This window comes from Phycodurus eques, chromosome 2 (genome assembly GCF_024500275.1).
Source record: "Phycodurus eques isolate BA_2022a chromosome 2, UOR_Pequ_1.1, whole genome shotgun sequence".
Taxonomy (NCBI): domain Eukaryota; kingdom Metazoa; phylum Chordata; class Actinopteri; order Syngnathiformes; family Syngnathidae; genus Phycodurus; species Phycodurus eques.
This window is the reverse complement of record NC_084526.1, coordinates 5,844,871-5,865,477: the sequence shown is the minus strand read 5'-3', so window position 1 is coordinate 5,865,477 and position 20,607 is coordinate 5,844,871. Positions and strand designations below refer to the sequence as shown.

General features: G+C 40.6%; 1 protein-coding gene across 11 annotated transcripts in view; it reads left to right on the top strand.

Annotated features, from left to right (window-relative positions):
* herc1 (HECT and RLD domain containing E3 ubiquitin protein ligase family member 1) overlaps positions 1-20,607 on the top strand; it is a 178,279-nt gene that overhangs the window by 82,018 nt on the left and 75,654 nt on the right. For 8 of the 11 annotated variants that reach the window (XM_061664969.1, XM_061664935.1, XM_061664943.1 and 5 more), the window contains 9 exons: positions 3,159-3,396; positions 3,480-3,652; positions 3,781-3,936; positions 4,015-4,121; positions 6,533-6,655; positions 6,725-6,895; positions 14,239-14,478; positions 15,563-15,646; positions 15,981-16,540. In XM_061664969.1, the coding sequence (XP_061520953.1) occupies positions 3,159-3,396; positions 3,480-3,652; positions 3,781-3,936; positions 4,015-4,121; positions 6,533-6,655; positions 6,725-6,895; positions 14,239-14,478; positions 15,563-15,646; positions 15,981-16,540 (1,852 nt within the window). The remainder of the gene's footprint in view (positions 1-3,158; positions 3,397-3,479; positions 3,653-3,780; positions 3,937-4,014; positions 4,122-6,532; positions 6,656-6,724; positions 6,896-14,238; positions 14,479-15,562; positions 15,647-15,980; positions 16,541-20,607) is intronic. The other 3 variants (XM_061664952.1, XM_061664926.1, XM_061664917.1) reach the window with 1 other exon arrangement.

Here is a 20,607-nt window from a genome sequence, read left to right as displayed (position 1 = left end):
ATTGACAAAAACGATTTTCTCAGTTTTGTTGTGGTTTAATTGAAGAAAATTTTTGCTCATCCAGTTATCTGTTTTAGACAGTGACACAACACCTCAATTGAACTTTAGTCATCTGGATACACTGCAAGATATAACTGTGTGTCATCTGCATAGCAATGATAGTCAAAATTAAAGTTCTGAAGAATTTGACCCATGGGTAGCGTATATAGGCTGAACAGGAGGGGTCCAAGAACTGACCCTTGAGGGACCCCATAGCTCATTGCCATTCGATGAGATAGGACCTGAACCATTTAAGGACTGTTCCATTTCGTCCTACCCACGTTTCCAACCTGTTGAGCAGTATATTATGATCTACCATATCAAAAGCCGCACTGAGGTCCAACAAGACTAGAATTGACACCTTTCCCGAGTCAGTATTCAACCTTATATCATTTAGCACTTTGATAAGAGCTGATTCTGTACTGTGATGAGTTCGAAAACCTGATTGAAATTAGTCAAAAAGTAAATTTCAAGAAATTGCTGAGTTGCTGAAAATTGCTGAAAATAACTGGTGCTTTTCGAAGAGAACAAAAGTACATATAGGCAAGGGCACATAACATGATCAATAAGTACACTCTACAAAGCAAATATTTCTATAGTGACAATAAAAGGTGCATTCTATTATATCAAAACGATGTTAAGTCGGCAACATATAAGCAGAAAACAGCTCTAACTTGACGATTGCCAAATGGCAGCACAGCATTCACTATGAACGTCACATTCGCAAATCACATGCAGTGGGTAAGGAAAGTATTCAGACCCCCTTACATTTTTCACTCTGTTATATTGTAGCCACTTGCTGAAATCATATAAGTTTATTTTTTCGTCATTAATGTACACACAGCACCCCATATTGACAGAAAAAAACATCCATCCATCCATTTTCTGAGCCGCTTGTCCTCACTAGGGTCGCGGGCGTGCTGGAGGCTATCCCAGCTGTCATCGGGCAGGAGGCGGGGTACACCCTGAACTGGTTGCCAGCCAATCGCAGGGCACATACAAACAGACAACCATTCGCACTCACAGTCACACCTACGGGCAATTTAGAGTCTCCAATATATGCATGTTTTTGGGATGTGGGAGGAAACCGGAGTGCCCGGAGAAAACCCACGCAGGCACGGGCAGAACATGCAAACTCCACACAATCGGGGCCGGGGATTGAACCCGGGTCCTCAGAACTGTGAGGCTGACGCTCTAACCAGTCGGTTAGAAAAAAATTTGACCCACGGGTAGCGTATATAGGCTGAACAGGAGGGGTCCAAGAACTGACCCTTGAGGGATCCCATATCTCATTGCCGCCAGAAAAAAACATAATTGTTGAAAATTTTGCAGATTTCTTAAAGAAAAACTGAAATATCACACAGCCATAAGTATTCAGACCCTTACTTGTGACACTCATATATTTAACTCAGGTGCTGTCCATTCCTTCTGATCATCCTTGAGCTGGTTCTACACCTTCATTGGAGTCCAGCTGTTTGATTATACTGATTGTACTTGATTAGGAAAGCCACACACCTGTCTATATTAGACCTTACAGCTCACACTGCATGTCAGAGCAAATGAGAATCATGAGGTCAAAGGAACTGTCTGAAGAGCTCAGAGACAGAATTGTGGCAAGGCACATATCTGGCCAAGGTTACAAAAACCATTCTGCCGCGCTTAAGTTTCCTAAGAGCACAGTGGCCTCCATAATTCTGAAATGGAAGAGGTTGGGGCGACCAGAACCCTTCTTAGAGCTGGCCGTCCGGTCAAACTGAGCTATCTTGGGAGAAGAGCCTTGGTGAGAGAGGTATAGAAGAACCCGAAGATCACTATGGCTGAGCTCCAGAGTTGCCGTCGTCTAGAAAATCAACCATCACTCCAGCCCTCTACCAGTCGGGGCTTTATGACAGAGTGGCCCAACGGAAGCCTCTCCTCAGTGCAAGACACATGAAAGCCTGCATGAAGTTTGCTAAAAACACCTGAAGAACTCCAAGGTGTTGAGAAATAAGATTCTCTGGTCTGATGAGACCATGGTGGAACTTGTTGGCCTTAATTCTAAGCGTTATGTGTGGAGAAAACCAGGCACTGCTCATTACCCGTCCAATACAGTCCCAACAGTGAAGCATGGTGGTGGCAGCATCATGCTGTGGGGATGTTTTTCAGCTGCAGGGACAGGACGACTGGTTACAATCGAAGGAAAGATGAATGCGGCCAAGTACAGGGGATATCCTGGACAAAAACCTGGGCCAAAGGTTAACCTTCCAACAAGACAATGGCCCTATGCACACAGGTAAAATAACGAAGGAGTGGCTTCAGAACAACTCCGTGACTGTTCTTGAATGGCCCAGCAAGAGCCCTGACTTCTCTGGAGAAACCTGAAAATGGCTGTCCACCAACGTTCACCGTCCAACCTGACAGAACTGCGGAAAGATCTGCAAGGAGGAATGTCAGAGGATCCCCAAATCCAGGTGTGAAAAATGTGTTGCATCATTCCCAAAAAGACTCATAGCTGTATTAGCTCAAAAGGGTGCTTCTACTAAAACTGAGCAAAGGGTCAGTACTACTGACTATAATACTTATAGTTGTGTGATATTTCAGTTTTTCTTTATTAATAATTCTGAAAAAATGTCAACAATTCCGTTTTCAATAATGGGGTGCTGTGTGTACATTTAATGAGGAGAAAAATGATTTTAGCAAATGGCTGCAATAGAACAGTGAAAATTTTGAAAATTTGGTCTGAATGCTTTCCATACCCACTGTAAATTAGCCTCCTCAAACAATAACATTATACAAATGTATACAATATTTGAGGCACATATTTCCATATTAACATATTTCCTTAAACGATAAATGACTTTGTGGCCAAATCTACAGTCTTACTGCAGACAGTAGATCAGACAGCTGACACAGAGCATGAAGCGGAGGAGACTTGAGGAAGCATGTGCGATTGTGTGAATTTGATTTGAGGAGGCACAGCTATAGCCAGCCTCGATACAATGTATGAGTCCTGAAATAATTGTAGGGTTCTACCATATTCTGATTTACTGAGGTACCTGTACATCAGGATCCTACTGAAATTAATAAAGTTTTTGCCAGCACCCAGCCTTAACGTGTTCATTTGATTTTCTTCAACTCAGAAGCCCAGCAGCGTCTTCTGCTGGTCACTGTATTTGCACTGAGTGTGCGCTACCAGCCAGTAGATGTCTCTCTGGCTATTTCTAGCGGGCTGCTCAATGTGCTGTCCCAGCTATGTGGCACAGACACCATGTTGGGAAAGCCCCTCCAGATGCTACACAAACCAGGAGTATCCCAGCTCAGCACTGCCCTCAAGGTGGCCTCTACACGGTTGCTGCAGATACTGGCCATCAGCACTGGGTATTTTTGGATGAAAAGAAAGAACACTAAAGTTGGCATGAAAAAAAAATGTTCAATAACAATGGCTTGCCTTGATTTTACAGGACATATGCAGACAAATTGAGTCCAAAGGTTGTCCAATCATTGTTGGACCTCCTCTGCAGCCAGTTGAAGAACCTTCTATCTCAGGCAGGAGTTAGTGTCCTGTCTTTTGGAAAAGACAATAAAGAAACCAAACAAGCTGACTCGCCTGACTCTGAGAAGAAAGACTTAAGAGGTGACTAAATATTTAGATCTCATTACCCTTTTCAGAAGAATTTGTTTCAAAATCCTACCATAATATTAGTTTGGAAGGTGTGTATGATTAAGAAATATTTTATTGATGGTAATCATATTGTTTTTCAGCGTTACTACACAAGCAACATATTGCTGAGCTACACTTGGGAGACTTTCTAGTATTCCTAAGGAGAGTAGTGTCATCCAAAGCCATCCAGTCCAAGATGGCCTCCCCAAAATGGACTGAAGTGCTTCTTAATATTGCTGCACAGAAATGCTGCTCTGGTAAGACCATCCTTTTTATATTCAATTGGTTTGGGATGGCCTATGACACTAAAAAACATAATGGACTATCAAATCTAGGGGTCCCTCTAGTGGGGAACCTAAGAACCCGGCTTCTCGCACTTCATGTCTTGGAGGCTGTCCTACCTGCATGTGAGGCCTCTATGGAGGATGACCAAATGACCCAGGTATGCCTTTTAGTTAACTCTATACAAGCCAATGGGTATTTTGAAATGATAGTAGGATACAAACAATTATTTAACCTCAAAACAAGTACTGTTAGTGTATACAAAGCTAGTCGGGGTGGAACAGTTCACAAAATCCACAGTTCGGTTCTTATCTTTGTTTTGTGGTAAAGGTTTACAGTTTGGTACAGTATACAGTGGTTTGAAAAAGTGTTTGGCCCTTTCCTGATTTATTTTTTGCATGTTTGCCATTATCAAACTAATTTAATTTTTAAATCAAGTTTTTGTTTGTTTGTCTGTTTTTTACTAAGGGACAAACAAAGTCCAAACCTACATGGCCCTATGTGGAAAAAGTCATTGTCCCTTAAACCTTATAACTAGTTGGGCCACCCTTAGCAGCAACAACTGCAATCAAGCGGTGCGATAACTTGTAATGAGTCTCTTAGAGCGCTGTGGAGGAATTTTGACCCACTCATCAAAAACTGCATTTTATGTTTACTTGTGTTGTCTTTAATGTTTAAATTTGTTTGTTGATGGGAAACATTTAATTGTGACAAACATGCAAAAAGATAATAAATCAGGAAGGGGGCAAACACTTTTCCACACCACTGTGTATATTTTGTATTGTTATTTTTATCAATAAGAAATATATCTTTGTTCGTCTATCAATGCCAACGGCATTTAGTGACAGGCAGAACAATTAAATGCTCTTCCATTGGTTGGCAAAAAATATAATACAGCTGTCTGTCCACCTGTTGCTATTTATACAATAGAATAAGTCGGCTCCCTGCAAATACGTCGGCTTTCTATTCAACTAAACAAGCCCAGATCTCAGACCGAGTAAAATACATTTGTAAAGAAATTAAACAAGATTTCAGTAAGTATACATTTGGATATTTATGTTTGGTGGTTAACCGTGAGATTTTTCAAATGTAACATACTCTAGGTGCCTTGGTTCAACGAAGGTTGACTGTTGACAATTATACGTGAATGAGCTCAGCTTATGCTTAAAATTCCCTCTATAAACTTAATCTTTGTTACTAGCAGCACTGATATATGCTTCCACTCAGGTCCATAAATATTAGGACATGAACACAATTGTCATCTTTTTGGCTCCAACACCACCACAATGGATTTGAAATGAAACGAACAAGATGTGCTTGCTGCAGACTTTCAGCTTTAATTTGAGGGTATTTACATCCAAATCAGGTAAATGGTGTAGGATTACAGCAGTTCGTGTTTCTGTGTGCCACTTTGTAGACTAGCTCGCTACACCATCTTAGCATTGTGTATGCTCGGGTGAAGCAAAGTTTCAAGCAAAGTTGTTAATCAAATGCCTCAGTCAGTCACAAACATTATAGCCATATCACTTCCGTGGTACTTCTTGGAGAAACTCGTTGCTTGACGAACGTCCCGCCGCAGGGTCTCACGTAGCATCCGACTCCGAGCCACCTCCGTCGGTGGGGGAAGGAGGGTCGTCGGTGCAGGCAGCAGGCTTCCTGGGAGGACGGGGACGTCTTGCGACCAAGCTGAGGAACGAGAATAAAATTCAACCCGATCTTGTGTTGGAGAGAGAGACACGGAAGTTCTATAGTAATCTTACTGCTTCTTCACATTGATATCATATATACTATCCATGCTTCTCCCGGTATCTGTTCTCTTCAACGTAAGATCTCTGGTGATGCACCCCGACACAGATGACGTGTCAGCGCTGCCATCTTGGCTAACTTGCTACTGTGCTCTTGAGTGTACACACTCGACTCCTTGGTAAATGAGGGGTGGGGGAAAAAACGTTGTATGTGTTATCGGAACAGTCGAACCGAACCCTTTTGACAGTTTTCAAAAACCGTTCCATCCCTAAAAGCTAGATACACCAATCTTGTCAACCATTCTTAATAACCATGTCATCAGCCAGCCAGACACTATTTCATGGCATTATTATATCTGGCTTGAATGCTGATTTTATTTGTCTCGTTCCCACAAACACCACCGTCTTTTATTCCCACAAAATCCACCCTCTTAAATTTATACTTCTATTTAATTCTTTACAATGTTAATTATTGAATCTGAATGTTGCTCTCAGTGTTAATTTTAGGGCCTCCCTCTTGATTGACTGGAAAATGCTGTATATTGTGTGCTGCAATTTTTAAAACACAAACTTTTTTATTTATTTAATTGATTTAAAAGGGACAGTGCACATTAAACATTTGCATGTAAATATGAAAGATTATAGCCCTCGGCTAATTTCCATCTGTGGTCCCTGACATGTTAATGTAACATCCATCCATCCATTTTCTGAGCCGCTTCTCCTCACAAGGGTCGCGGGCGTGCTGGAGCCTATGTTAATGTAACATTTTCAGTATAAATACTGCAATACAATCAAAATAAATTTACTTTTTGTTTTTCTCTTCCAGGTCGTTGAGCGGCTATTCTCTCTGTTGTCTGACTGTATGTGGGAAGCTCCCATTGCTCAAGCCAGGCACTCCTTTGAGATTAAGGAAAAATTACATGAACTGAAATTGCAGGTTCGAAACAAAGTACGGTTAGCTCCATAAAGTGGTTTAGTATATAGTTCTTTGTGGCACTGACATACCTTTAATTGATAGGGAGAGGCTGAAGAAGAGGAGGAGAACCTTCCCATCCAAGAAGTGTCCTTTGACCCAGAAAAGGCCCAGTGTTGTGTGGTGGAAAATGGACAAGGGCTGACACATGGTAGTGGGGGTAAAGGCTATGGCCTGGCCTCCACTGGAATCTCTTCTGGGTGCTACCAGTGGAAGGTGCATTGCTATTATTTTCCCTTGTGCCTATTAATATACAGTGCTTAGTACATTTATTACACCTCCTATTATAAAATGTATACCACACCTGCAATCTGTTTCTATAATTGTTACTTCACCGGTCTGTCTAACTGAAATGGTAGGTTTGATGCTAAAATATAATTATTATAGTTATCCATGGCGGCACGGTGGCCGACTGGTTAGAGCGTCAGCCTCACAGTTCTGAGGACCCGGGTTCAATCCCCGTCCCCGCCTGTGTGGAGTTTGCATGTTCTTCCCGTGCCTGCGTGGGTTTTCTCCGGGCACTCCGGTTTCCTCCCACATCCCAAAAACATGCATAAATTGGATACTCTAAATTGCCCGTAGGCGTGCATGTGAGTGCGAATGGTTGTCTGTTTGTATGTGCCCTGCGATTGGCTGGCAACCAGTTCGGGGTGTACCCCGCCTCCTGCCCGATGACAGCTGGGATGGGCTCCAGCATGCCCGCGACCCTAGTGAGGATAAGCGGCTCAGAAAATGGATGGATGGATATTTATCCATGAATTTGTAAATGAACTGTTTTACAAAAATGGCGGGAAACGGTTAAGATTTCAAACTATACTTATTATTTGCATTCCTGAATGGGAAAAAAAAACATGTTGAAGTGGTTAAACTTTGCACAGGAGTTGTGAGTCGGCTAAAATCTGGGTATACAAATTACAGTGGTGTGAGAAAGTGTTTGCCCCCTTCCTGATTTCTTTGTTTTCTTGCATATTTGTCACACTGAAATGTTTCCCATCATCAAACAAATTTAAATATTAGTCAAAGACAACACAAGTAAACATAAAATGCAGTTTTTTCTTACTAAGGGAGAAACAAAATCCAAATTTACATGGCCCTGTGTGAAAAAGTGATTGCTCAACCTGTTAAAACGTAATTGTGGTTTATCATACCCGAGTTTAATTTCTCCAGCCACACCCAGGTCTGATACTGCCACACTTATCAATCTGGCAAAGTCAAGTAGACCAAAAGATCCTCAAAAGCTCGACATCATGCCGAGATCTAAAGAAATTTGAGCTCTTATCAGTGTGGAAAAGGTTATAAAGCCATTTCTAAAGCTTTGTGGCTCCAGTAAACCACAGTTCGTGACCTCAACCTGAAACGATTATCCACAAATGGCGAAACCATAGAACTGTGGTGAACCTTCCCAGGAGTGGCCGCCCGACCAAAATTACCCCAAGAGCGCAGCAACGACTCACCCAAGAGGTCACAAAAGACCCCACATCATCATCCAAAGAACTGCAGGCCTCACTTGCCTCGGTTAAGTTCAGTGTTCATGACTCCACCATAAGAAAGAGACTGGGCCTGCATGGCAGCATTCCAAGAAGAAAACCACTGCTGAGCAAAAAGAACATTAAGGCTCGTCTCATTGCTGCCAGAAGACATTGATGATCCCAAAGACTTTGGGGAAAATACGCTGTGGTCTGGCGAGACAAAAGTTGAACTTTTTGGAAGGTGTGTCCCATTTCATCTGGCGTAAAACTAATACCGCATTTCAGAAAATAAAACATCATACCAACAGTAAAATATGGTGGTGGTAGTGTGATGGTCTGGAGCTATATTGCTGTTTCAGGACCTGGAAGACTTGCTGTGATAAATGGAACCATGAATTCTGCTGTCTACCAAAAACTGCTGGAGGAGAATGTCCAGCCATCTGTTCGTGACCTCAACCTGAAACGAACTTGGGTTCTGTACCAGGACAATGATCCAAAACAAACCAGCAAGTCCGCCTCTGCATGGCTGAAGAAAAACAAAATGAAGAATCTGGAGTGGCCTAGTCAAAGTCCTGACCTGAATCCTATTAAGATGCTATGACATGACCTTAAAAAGGCGGTTCATGCTCGAAAACCCTCCAATGTGGCTGAATTACCGTAATTTCTCGTGTATAATGCTCACTCATGTATAATACGCACCCTACCTTTGTATAATGCATTTTTACAATGCATCATTTTGCTTCTTCCCATATGATGAAAACATTAAGTATTATGTATTTTGTTTGTTTTTTCAAAGAATTATTCTTAAGTTAAGCACTTCATTTGAACACTTAATATTTTCAGTTTTTATTTACTTGCTCTTATTTTGAAATTCACAGCCCTACTTTGATTTAGTAAATGAGAAAACACAGTTGTGCTCATGTTTGATTACCCGGGCAGAATTTGCAAGATGTGTACAGTTTTTTAAAGAAAACATGATGGGCCTGGCGAAACACTTAATTTTGTTTTAATGGAATTCAAATTAAACTGTCAAGCAGTTCAGAAAAGCATTATCATTAAACAAAACATAACAAAGAAATTAGTGATGGTTGTTGTTCATCAGACATATTTATAAAAATTTTTTTTTTAAATAAATAAACAATTCTGCCAGGGTATACAGTAAACCTATGAGCACAAGTGTACAAATATGCAGTCATACGTACCCCTGTCATATTGGAATGTAAGTGTAGGCTACACCTTTTTCATAACCTCGAGGTGGCGGTGGCATATTGGAATGAAAGTGTACAACTTTTTCTTAACCTCTAGATGGCGGTATACATTTATAAAATGTGAAAGATATATTTTTCATTTTCCCCTATACCTGTGTATAATGTGCACATTTGACTTTTGACAATTTTTGGTGGAAAAAAATGAGCATTATACATGAGAAATTACGGTACAACAATTCTGCAAAGATAAATGGGCCAAAATTCCTCCACAGTGCTGTAAGAGACTCATCGCAAGTTATAGCAATCGCTTGATTGCCGTTGTTCCTGTAAAGGGTGGTCCAACCAGTTACTAGTTTGAGGTTACAATCACTTTTTCACACAGGGCCATGTAGGTTTGGATTTATTTCTCCCTTAATAATAAAAATCTTCATTTAAAAACTGCATTTTGTGTTTACTTGTGTTGTCTTTAATATTTAAATTATTTTGATGATGGAAACATTTAAGTGTGATAAATATGCAAAAAATAAGAAATCAGGAAGGTGGCAAACACTTTTTCACACCACTGTACGTGCACCAGCGCCAGTGATTTGCAAATTAGTTTCCGGCTAGCCTCCTCCTGCTCTATTCAAAATGAATGGACAGAAAAACTTGAGTCCTTTAATTGCCAGAAAAAGGATTGAATATAGTTTGAGGGATACTTTTACATTCCATAAAATGGTGGGTGGCTTAAATGAGCATTGCTGTGTCACATTTTGCACTGGATCGAATCATCTATCCATCCATCCATTTTCCCTACCGCTTATCCTCACTCGGGTTGTGGGCGTGCTGGCGCCAATCTCAGCTCTCTCTGTGGGAGAAGCAGGTTACACCCTGTACTGGTCGCCTGCCAAGTGCAGGGCACAGTTAAGACATTCACAAGACAAGTCATTCACACTCACATTCACACCTATGGGTAATCTAGATTCTTCAATTAACCTACTAAGCATGTTTTTTGAATGTGGGAGGAAACCGGAATACCCATGCAGGCAGGGAGAGCATTCATACTGCACACAGGCGAGGTCAGATTTGAACCCTGGTCCTCAGAACTATAAGGCAGCTGTGCTTACCAGTCGTCCACTGTGTCACCTGGATCGAATCACGAGTAGCTAAATTAGAATCCATCGTTTTCCTGAAAAGTCTGTCGGGCTCAGTAGATACACAGAATACAAGGGAGGGGTTTTTGTTCTTACTCAGCACAAGAAGGTATGTTTCAGACATTTAGATAATAAAGTGATTCGGTGATTCAGCAATGCTCCTTTGAGACACCCATATCACTGGCGAGATCGGAAGTGTTTTCTGGTGCTGGTGCACACAGGTGCACACAGTTGAATTCAGTTTTAAATTCCTTTGAAGAAAGTCACACTAATATACAGTCCCCTCCAAAAGTATTGGAACGGCAAGGTCAATTTCTTTAGTTTTTGTTATATAGTGGGTACGGAAAGTATTCAGACCCCCTTAAATTTTTCACTCTTTGTTATATTGTATTATATTATATATTATATTTAAGTTCTTTTTTTCTCTCATTAATGTACACACAGCACCCCATATTAACAGAAAAAAACGGAATTGAAACTTTTGCAGATTTATTAAAAAAGAAAAACTGAAATATCACACAGCCATAAGTATTCAGACCCTTTGCTCAGTATTTAGTAGGAGCACCCTTTTGCGCTAATACAGCCATGAGTATTAGCGTATTTTGGGAATGATGCAACAAGTTTTTCACACCTGGATTTGGGGATCCTCTGCCATTCCTCCTTGCAGATCCTCTCCAGTTCTGTCAGGTTGGATGGGGAAGGTTGGTGGACAGCCATTTTCAGGTCTCTCCAGAGATGCTCAATTGGGTTTAAGTCAGGGCTCTGGCTGGGCCATTCAAGAACAGTCACAGAGTTGTTCTGAAGCCACTCCTTCATTATTTTAGCTGGGTGTTTATGGTCATTGTCTTGTTGGAAGGTGAACCTTTGGCCCAGTCTGAGGTCCTGAGCACTCTGGAGAAGGCTTTTGTCCAGGATATCCCTGTACTTGGCCGCATTCATCTTTCCTTTGATTGCAACCAGTCATCCTGTCCGTGCAGCTGAAAAACACCCCCACAGCATGATGCTGTCACCACCATGCTTCACTGTTGGGACTGTATTGGACAGGTGATGAGCACTGTCTGGTTTTCTCCACACATGCCACTTAGAATTAAGGCCAACAATTTATATCTTGCTCTCATCAGACCAGAGAATCTTATTTCTCACCATCTTGGAGTCCTTCAGGTGTTTTTTTTAGCAAGCTCCATACGGGCTTTCATGTCTTTTGCACTGAGGCTTCCGTTGGGCCACTCTGCCATAACCCCGACTGGTGGAGGGCTGCAGTGATGGTTGACTTTCTCCCATCTCCCGACTGCGTCTGTGGAGCTCAGCCACAGTGATCTTTGGGTTCTTCTTTACCTCTCTCACCAAGGCTCTTCTCACCCGATTGCTCGGTTTGGCCGGACGGCCACCTCTAGGAAGGGTTCTGGTCTTCCATTTAAGGATTATGGAGGCCACTGTGCTCGTAGGAACCTTAAGTGCAGCAGAATGTTTTTTGTAATGTTGGCCAGATCTGTGCCTTGCCACAATTCTGTCTCTGAGCTCTTCAAGCAGTTTCTTTGACCTCATGATTCTCATTTGCTCTGACATGCACTGTGAGCTGTAAGGTATTATATAGACCGGTGTCTGGCTTTCCTAATCAAGTTCAATCAGTGTAATCAAACACAGCTGGACTCCAATGAATGTGTAGAATCATCTCAAGGATGATCATAAGAAATGGACAGCACCAGAGTTAAATTTGTCACAGCAAAGGGTGTGAATACTTATGGCTGTGTGATATTTCAGTTTTTGTTTTTTAATAAATCTGCAAAGTTTCAACATTTTTTTTCGATATATTTTTCAATACGGGGTGCCATGTGTACATTAATGAAGAAAAAAATTAACGTAAATGATTCAAGCAAATGCAATATAACAAAGAGTGAAAAATTTAAGGGGGTCTGAATACTTTCCGCACCCACTGTATACTGAAAACATTTGGGTTTCATATCAAAAGAAGAACATGAAACAAAAGTTCAGAATTCCAGTTTTTATTTCATGGTATTTACATCTAGATGTGTTAAACAACATCAGGACAGAGCACCTTTTTGTTTGAAGCCACCCACTTTTCAACTGAGCAAAAGTATTGAAGCATATGACTGATGGGTGTTTCTAGTTGCTCAGGTGTTGCCTTTTAGAGTCATTGCTTAAACATGAGAGAGTGCTTGTTTTTGGCTTTGGGCTTAACTTTTGAAAACTGCATTTGCCATTCATCAAACATGAGGACCAGAGAGCTGGTCAAACCATTTTGAAGCTGAGAGAAGAGGAAAAATCGATCAGAGCTATTGCGCTAACAGTAGGCCTAGCCAATACAACAATTTGGAATGTCCTGAAAAAGAGAAACTACCGGTTTACTGAGCAACAGACATCAAACAGGTAGGCCAAGGGAATCAACTGCAATTGATGACCGAAACATTGAGAGCGCTGTGAAGAAACGCCCAAAGACAACAGTCAGTGACATCACTGCCAACTTCCACAGGGCAGAGGTAAAGGTATCACAATCCACTCTTCGAAGAAGACTTTTAGAGAAGAAATATACAAGCCATACCACAAGATGCAAACCACTCATCAGAAAAAAAGGAATCCAAAGGCCAGATTGAATTTTGCGAAGAAATACAGAGATGAGCCACAAAAGCTTTGGAACAAAGTTTTATGGACTGGTGAGACCAAGATTAACCTCTATCAAAGTGATGGAAAGGCCAAAGTATGGACAATGAAAGGATCTGGTCAAGATCCAAATAACACAAGCTCATCTGTGAAGCATGGTGGAGGTCATGTCATGGCTTGGGCTTGCATGGCTGCTTCTGGAACTGGCTCACTAGTCTTTATTGGTGTAACCCATGATGGTTGCAGCAGAATGTATTCTGAAGTCTACAAAACCGTTTTGTCTGGCAATTTACAGAAAAATGCATCCAAACTAATCGGGAGAAGCTTCATCATACAACAAGACAATGACACAAAACATACTCCCAACACAACAAATGACTTCATCGGGGGAAAAGTGAAAGGTCTTAAACTGGACAAGTCAATCACCGGATCTTAACCCAATAGAGCATGCATTTTTACCTCCTGAAGAGGAGACTAAACAGTGCAACCCCCAGAAACAAACAAGAACTGAAAGAAGCTGCAGTAAAGGCCTGGAAAAGCATTTCAAATGAATAATGTAACAGTCTGGTGAAGTCAGTGGGTCGCAGGCTTGATGCAGTTATTGCAAGTAAGGGTTATGCCACCACATATTAAATGTCATTCACTTTCAGTTAATTTAACAATGTCTGTTCCACTACTTTTGCTCACTTGAAAAGTGGGTGCCTTCAAACAAAAGGTGCTCTGTCCTGAGTTGTTTAACACATTTAAATGTTAACACCATGAAATAAAAGCTGACATTTTGAACTTCTGTCTCATATTCGTCTTTTGTTCTGAAACCCAAATGTCTTCCGTTTCCAACAAAAACAAAGAAATTGACCTTGCCGTTCCAATACTTTTGGAGGAGAATCTCCATTGCGGGTGGATTAAAGGATAGTCAACGCAAAACATGTAGCATACAGTAATTTTATTCATGTTTTTCGTCACCTTGTCTGTTGTTTCCTGATCATTTGAGTCTGAATGCTGTATAAACCGCAACCAAATATTGGTATGGTTTTTGATTTTGCAAGTGAATGTTTTACAATAATCAAGGCAGCATTCATTTTATTATTAAGTGCCTCTTTGGATTGATTGTTGATCATATTTTTCCATAGTTCTACATTGTGAAGGAGAACCGAGGCAATGAGGGCACATGCGTAGGTGCGTCACGATGGCCCGTGCATGACTTCAACCACCGCACCACATCAGATATGTGGTTATATCGAGCATACAGTGGAAACCTCTATCACAATGGGGAACAAACCCTGACACTTAGCAGCTTTACCCAGGGAGACTTCATCACTTGTATTCTCGACATGGAGGCCAGAACCATTTCGTTTGGAAAGAATGGAGAGGTGAGAGGAGGTGGTAGGTTGCATTGGCTTTAAACACAAATGTTTACAAATCTCATTTACTTTTGAAGTAATTTCATGCGACATTTCTGCATTAAAATGTTGGCTAGACACGGTTAACATTTGCTCAACATCTCATTATGGCGTGACCAATTCAGAAGCTCCAATGACACCACATCTGTTATGTGTAGAACCAGTCATCTGTAATGTAAGGGGTGGCCCACACGCCGTCTGGGTCTGCTGCTCTGTGTGAAACGCAGGAACGGAGCGGGTGACTGACATAATAATCGTGCGATGCAACAAATGGTGAATGAAATGAAATTCATTGCCAACACTTTTAATTATTGATTTTTATTGGTTTGTTTTTGCAGCCCTAGTGCATTTATATTGATTTTGCAATTTGAATAGCTTTGATAATGAATCAGTAATCAAATATTGCAGAACCTGTGAAAACTATCAATTTGCTCTTGTAGAAAAGTTGTTTTTTATGCTATTAAGTGTCTGGCTGTTTAATCTCCTTCCTGACCATTACATTTGCCATAAACATGTTTGTTAAATGGCGGACGAGTGGTTAACACATCTCCCTCACAGATCTGAGGACCCGGGTCCAAATCCGGCCTTGCCTGTGTGGAGTTTGCATGTTCTCCCCGTGCCTGCGTGGGTTTTCTCCAGGTGTTCCGGTTTCCTCCCACATCCCCAAAACATGCATGTTAGGTTAATTGAAGACTCTAAATTGGCCGTAGGTGTGAATATGAGTGTGAATGGTTGTTTGTTTATATGTGCCCTGCGATTGGCTGGCGACCAATGCAGAGCGTACCCCGTCCCTCGCCTAGAATCAGCTGGGATGGGCTCCAGCACCCCCGCAACCGCAGTGAGGCTAAGCGGTACGGAAAATGAATGAATGAATGTTTGTTAAACTGCAATGTAAACAATTATTATTTATATTTCCTTTCGCAGTTCATGTTAATGAAATTTAAAGGGAGCTTTATTATTCTTACAACTAAATGGTCATGCATATAAATAAGGAATGCATAAAATCTTTTTTTTTTTTTTCCCCCCCTCCCTAACTGCTATGCTGATTCCACAGGAACCCAAGTTAGCCTTTGAGGATGTGGATGCCACAGAACTTTACCCCTGTGTGATGTTTTATAGCAGTAACCCAGGGGAAAAGGTAAGAGAAAAGTGCACATTAGATAGCATTCTACATAAGAGAAAGATAAGGGACTTCCCGTCTTTTGGTATCTTGTCTATTCTTTTTCCAGACATCTGTGTCACTGAGCTCAAAATTACTGCAGTATACCTAATGATTCTTATTTTTATTTCCGTGACCAAATTCTCCTGTATAGTTAGTAATTGTAGGTGGGGCAGTGAGGATTTGGATTGTTTCACATGTACAATGAGTAAAATAATCTCATACCCTTCTGTGTTCTATTGATATATTTGCTGTATAAATGCATGTTTTTTTTGTGTTATTTTACACTGTCTAATTCTTTAAATACTTCTAGGTTAAGATCTGTGACATGCAGATGCGAGGTCCACCTCGAGACCTTTTGGCCGGAGACCCAATTTGTAGCCCGATGTCCACTGTCCTGGCTGAGGCCACCACACAATTAATCCGAATCTTACACCGCACTAATGACTGGACACATCGTATTAACAAAACCATGATTGAACGTCTTCAAAAAATCAAGCCTTGCTTCAGAGAGACAGCAAGTGCCTCTGCTAGCAGTGGTGGTCAGAGGCTGAAAAAGAGTCGCTCAGTGCACAGCCGGGAGGAGCATGACACTCAGCGAGAAAGTCAAGAAACACCTACTAGGACTGAGGAAGAAAGGGGGCGCCACGGAAGACAGCATGGCTTAGGCGAGCTTTCAGACCACCTCTTGACAACACTTTGCTCTGAGGTATGGCCAGTCTTGGCTGTAATCGGGGGGGCAGATGCAGGTCTCCGTGTTGGTGGTCGATGTGTTCACAAGCAGACTGGACGCCATGCAACTTTGCTTGGAGTGGTGAAAGAAGGCAGTACCTCAGCCAAGGTGCAGTGGGACGAGGCCGAGATCACCATCAGGTATTTATTTTTATAGTTTGACATCCATTATACTAATATCTAATTTCTGTATGTATTAGGGATGGGCATAATAAAGTGATCTTGATCAGTTTCAGTGGATCAAGTTAAGATTCACATTAACAATACGATATTCTTCAGTTACTATCTTGATGCAGTGGATGCATTGTGGATGTCAGTATTGCAGCAACCAGCAGAAGGTTCACTTTACACAGAATTGTTTTTAAAATGAAAACTGTGTAGCCGCTCATTTATACAACAGCATTCTTATGGCGAAGAAAGAAAAGTTATCTCCGAATGCATATTTTATTTTGTGGCCGATGACATTATTGTTCTCGTCTAAACACTACAAACATTATCTAAAACGGAGAATAGTCCAAGTATGTCACATTCATTCATGATTGGCAGAACACACGAGCTGGTGACCTAAATAATGCCCATCTCCACAAATCCAATTATTAAAAATATGCTTTTGGATAAGGTGGGGCCAACAAGCAGTTGATCAATAGTAAGAGAACAAAGTTTGTTGCAAGACTATTTTGAATTAGGTTTTATACATATTGCAGTACTTTATACATAGTGCAGAAAAGTATTGGAACGGCAAGGTAAATTATTTTGTTGTATACTGAAGACATTTGGGTTTCAGATCAAATCATGAATATGCGACAAACGTTCAGAATTCCAGGTTTTATTTCATGGTGTTTACATCGAGACGTGTTCAACAACTCAGAACAACGCACCTTTTGTTTGAAGCCACCCACATTTCAAGTGAGAAAAAGTATTGGGACAGACATGATTAACTTAAAGTGAATATCATTTAATATTTGGTGGCATAACTCTTACTTGCAATAACTGCATCAATCCTGTGACCCATTGACTTCACCAGACTGTTGCATTCTTCTTTTGAAATGCTTTTCCAGGTTTTTACTGCAGCCTCTTTCAGTTCTTGTTTGTTTCTGGGGGTTTCTCCCTTCAGTCTCCTCTTCAGGAGGTAAAATACATGGTCTATTGGGTTAAGGTCCGGTGATTGACTTGGCCAGTCTAACGCCTTCCACTTTTTGGATCATTGTCTTGTTGCGTGATGAAGCCTCTACCGATTAGTTTGGATGCATTTTTCCTTAAATTGCCAGACAAAAGGGTTTTGTAGACTTCAGAATTCATTCTGCTGCTACTATCATGAGTTAAATCATCAATAAAGACGGTGAGCCGTTCCAGAAGCAGCCATGCAAGCCCAAGCCATGACATTACCCCCACCATGTTTCACAGATGAACTTGTGTGTTTTGATCATAAGAACATCCTTTCTTTCTCCATAGTTTGGTCTTTCCATCACTTTGGGAGAGGTTAATCTAAGTCTCATCAGTCCAGAAAACTTTGTTCCAAAACGTTTGTGGCTCATCTCTGTACTTGGCAAAACCACTGAAGGGAGAAACCCCCAGAAACAAGCAAGAACTGAATATATTATATTTATATATTATTTATTATATATATATATATATATATATATATATATATATATATATATATATATATATATCATATTCATCTTTTGATCTGAAACCTAAATGTCTTAGGTATCGAACAAAAACAAAGGAATTGACCTTGCTGTTCCAATACTTTTGGAGGGGACTGTATGTGCTGTGTATCAGATCTAGCTTATCCCAGGCTCCCCTGCACAAACGGAGTCCTGACCGGCTCTCCGTTGTCCCTGCGTATTACACAGTGGACCGTAACAGGGATGGGAGTTTGCTTAAGCCGGTGTCGGGAGAGATTCGCCTAGGTTCTCACAGCCACTTGTGAAGTGTCAGCCCCGCTTAAGTTAAGATTCACTTTAACAGAGTATCCTTAGCGGATGTCAGGTGAAACTCTTAACCACGCTTCTTTAAAGATGCTCTCTCCCTGTCGACTTGTTGCACTTGGAATTACCTAGGATAATTGTACGGTCTTGGTATTACTGTCAGGACCTGTTGTTACTTAAATTATAGCCAAAACAACGTTTCAAGATTGGGAGTAAAATATTTTTAAACTTTGACGATAACGTGTTATGTCTGCTAACATGGATAGCACTGCGCTTATCATTCTTAAAATAAAAGGAAGGAAAATATTTCCATAATCAGAAAAAGGCACTTTAATAAATAGTATTTAGCAAGGCCACAAGCATCCTCCAGCGGGCTTGTTTTTCCAAATTGTATTAAGATTAGAAATGGGTTTTGAGGAGTGAGGCCAAGGACTCGTCCCTCAGGCCGCAGACTGAGTCCTCTATTTAATTTTACCTGATCTATGTCAAAGATTTTTCAAGCAATCTTTTTAGAAGCTGACGATCTAATCCTGCATCGCACACAAAGATAGATGGGAAAATAAGATCTACTGTCGTACCTCAGATGCTGGCCGACGGGAAACAAAGAGCACTAAAAGCAGAGGTTTTTGACTTATAAAGGACTGCCATCCCAAGGGGTGTTTTTCGCCCTCTTGGCTTCTTATTTGGCCAATAGGAGCATTAAAGAATCAGTTCACTCTGTTTTAGGTCCTTGGTTTGTCAAAAGTATCACTTCCTCCTTTGAGTTTCACTTTAGCTTGTTAAAACCAGTTTATTCCAGTTTTACTTCCCCATTTATGCGGGAACATTTCACCATACCTTGTTATTAGTACACAGCGCTTCTCCTGCGTTACTATGAAGATGACTTACAATAACTTGTTAGCCAACACACTCTCCCCTTTTGCTCCGTGAGGAAAAGCTCTGATCGATCTTTCCTGAAATGGTACATGTATGCATAACATATACTCCTATATCGTCAAACAATTCTATAATGTAGACTGGAATTATGTGATCAGGTTTTCCAGGTCTCTGCAATGCGAGGACGTGTATATCAGAGTTGCTCTTATTGGATGTTATTACCGTAATTTCTCATGTATAATGCACATCCCCCCCCCCCCCCCCCCCCCCCAAAAAAAAATTCACAAATCAATGGTACACATTATACATAGGTGTAGGCGAAAATGAAAAAGACTTTCCCATTTTATAAATGTATGCCGCCATCTAGAGGTTATGAAAAAGCAGTACACGTTCATTTCAACATGCCACCGCCACCTAGAGGTTATGAGAAAGGTGTACACTTTCATGCTAATATCCCAGCGCCACCTGGAGGCTATGAAAAAGGTGTAGCCTACACTTTCATTCCAATCTGACAGGGCTACGTGTAAGACTGCATAATATGTACAGTTGTGCTCGTAAGTTTACATACCCTGGCAGAATTTGTGAAATATTGTTTTTTTTAATATGACTGAACAAGAACCATCATTAATTTCTTTATGGTTTTGTTTGATGATAATGCTTTTCTTAAATGCTTGACAGTTTAATTTGAATCCCATTAAAATAAAACTAAATGTATTTTGCCTGGCCCTTTGTTTCTTTAAAGAATTGTACCCAACTTACAAATTATGCCTGGGTAATCAAACATATGAGCACAACTGTGTGTTTTCTCATTCACTAAATAAAAGTAGGGCTGTGAATTTCAAAATAAGAGCAAGTAAATAAAAAGTATTAGGTGTTCAAATAAAGTGCTTAACTTCAGATTATTTGAATAAATTAACAAAATACAGATTTTTTTTTATCATATGGGAAGAAGCAAAATCATGCATTGTAAAAATGCATTATACATCGGTAGAAGGGTTTTCCACAATTTTGAGGTCAACTTTAGGGGTGCGCATTATACACGAGAAATTGCGGTAATTGTGAAAGTGGTCATAAGGTTGTGGCTGGTCAATGTATATTCTATTTTTCCACCTATATTTCATAAATCATTTTAGGGTTTTTTCTCCTAAAATGCCCATCCTTAATGTTTTTTCATAGTCTTCCAAGTTAAATTTTAGGTTTCAGCAATTTACAGTTGTGCTACTTTTTGCGACTAAAATAACTTGCAAGTATCTGACAATCATATACCCTGTTTACTTAAATAACTAAATTTTTAATGGTTGAAATAGTTTTTATTACCGAATGATAAGGACACATTTGTACAGTAACAGCATGTAATTTTTATTCCGGTTTGTTTGTAAAAGTATGCAGTTACCAGGG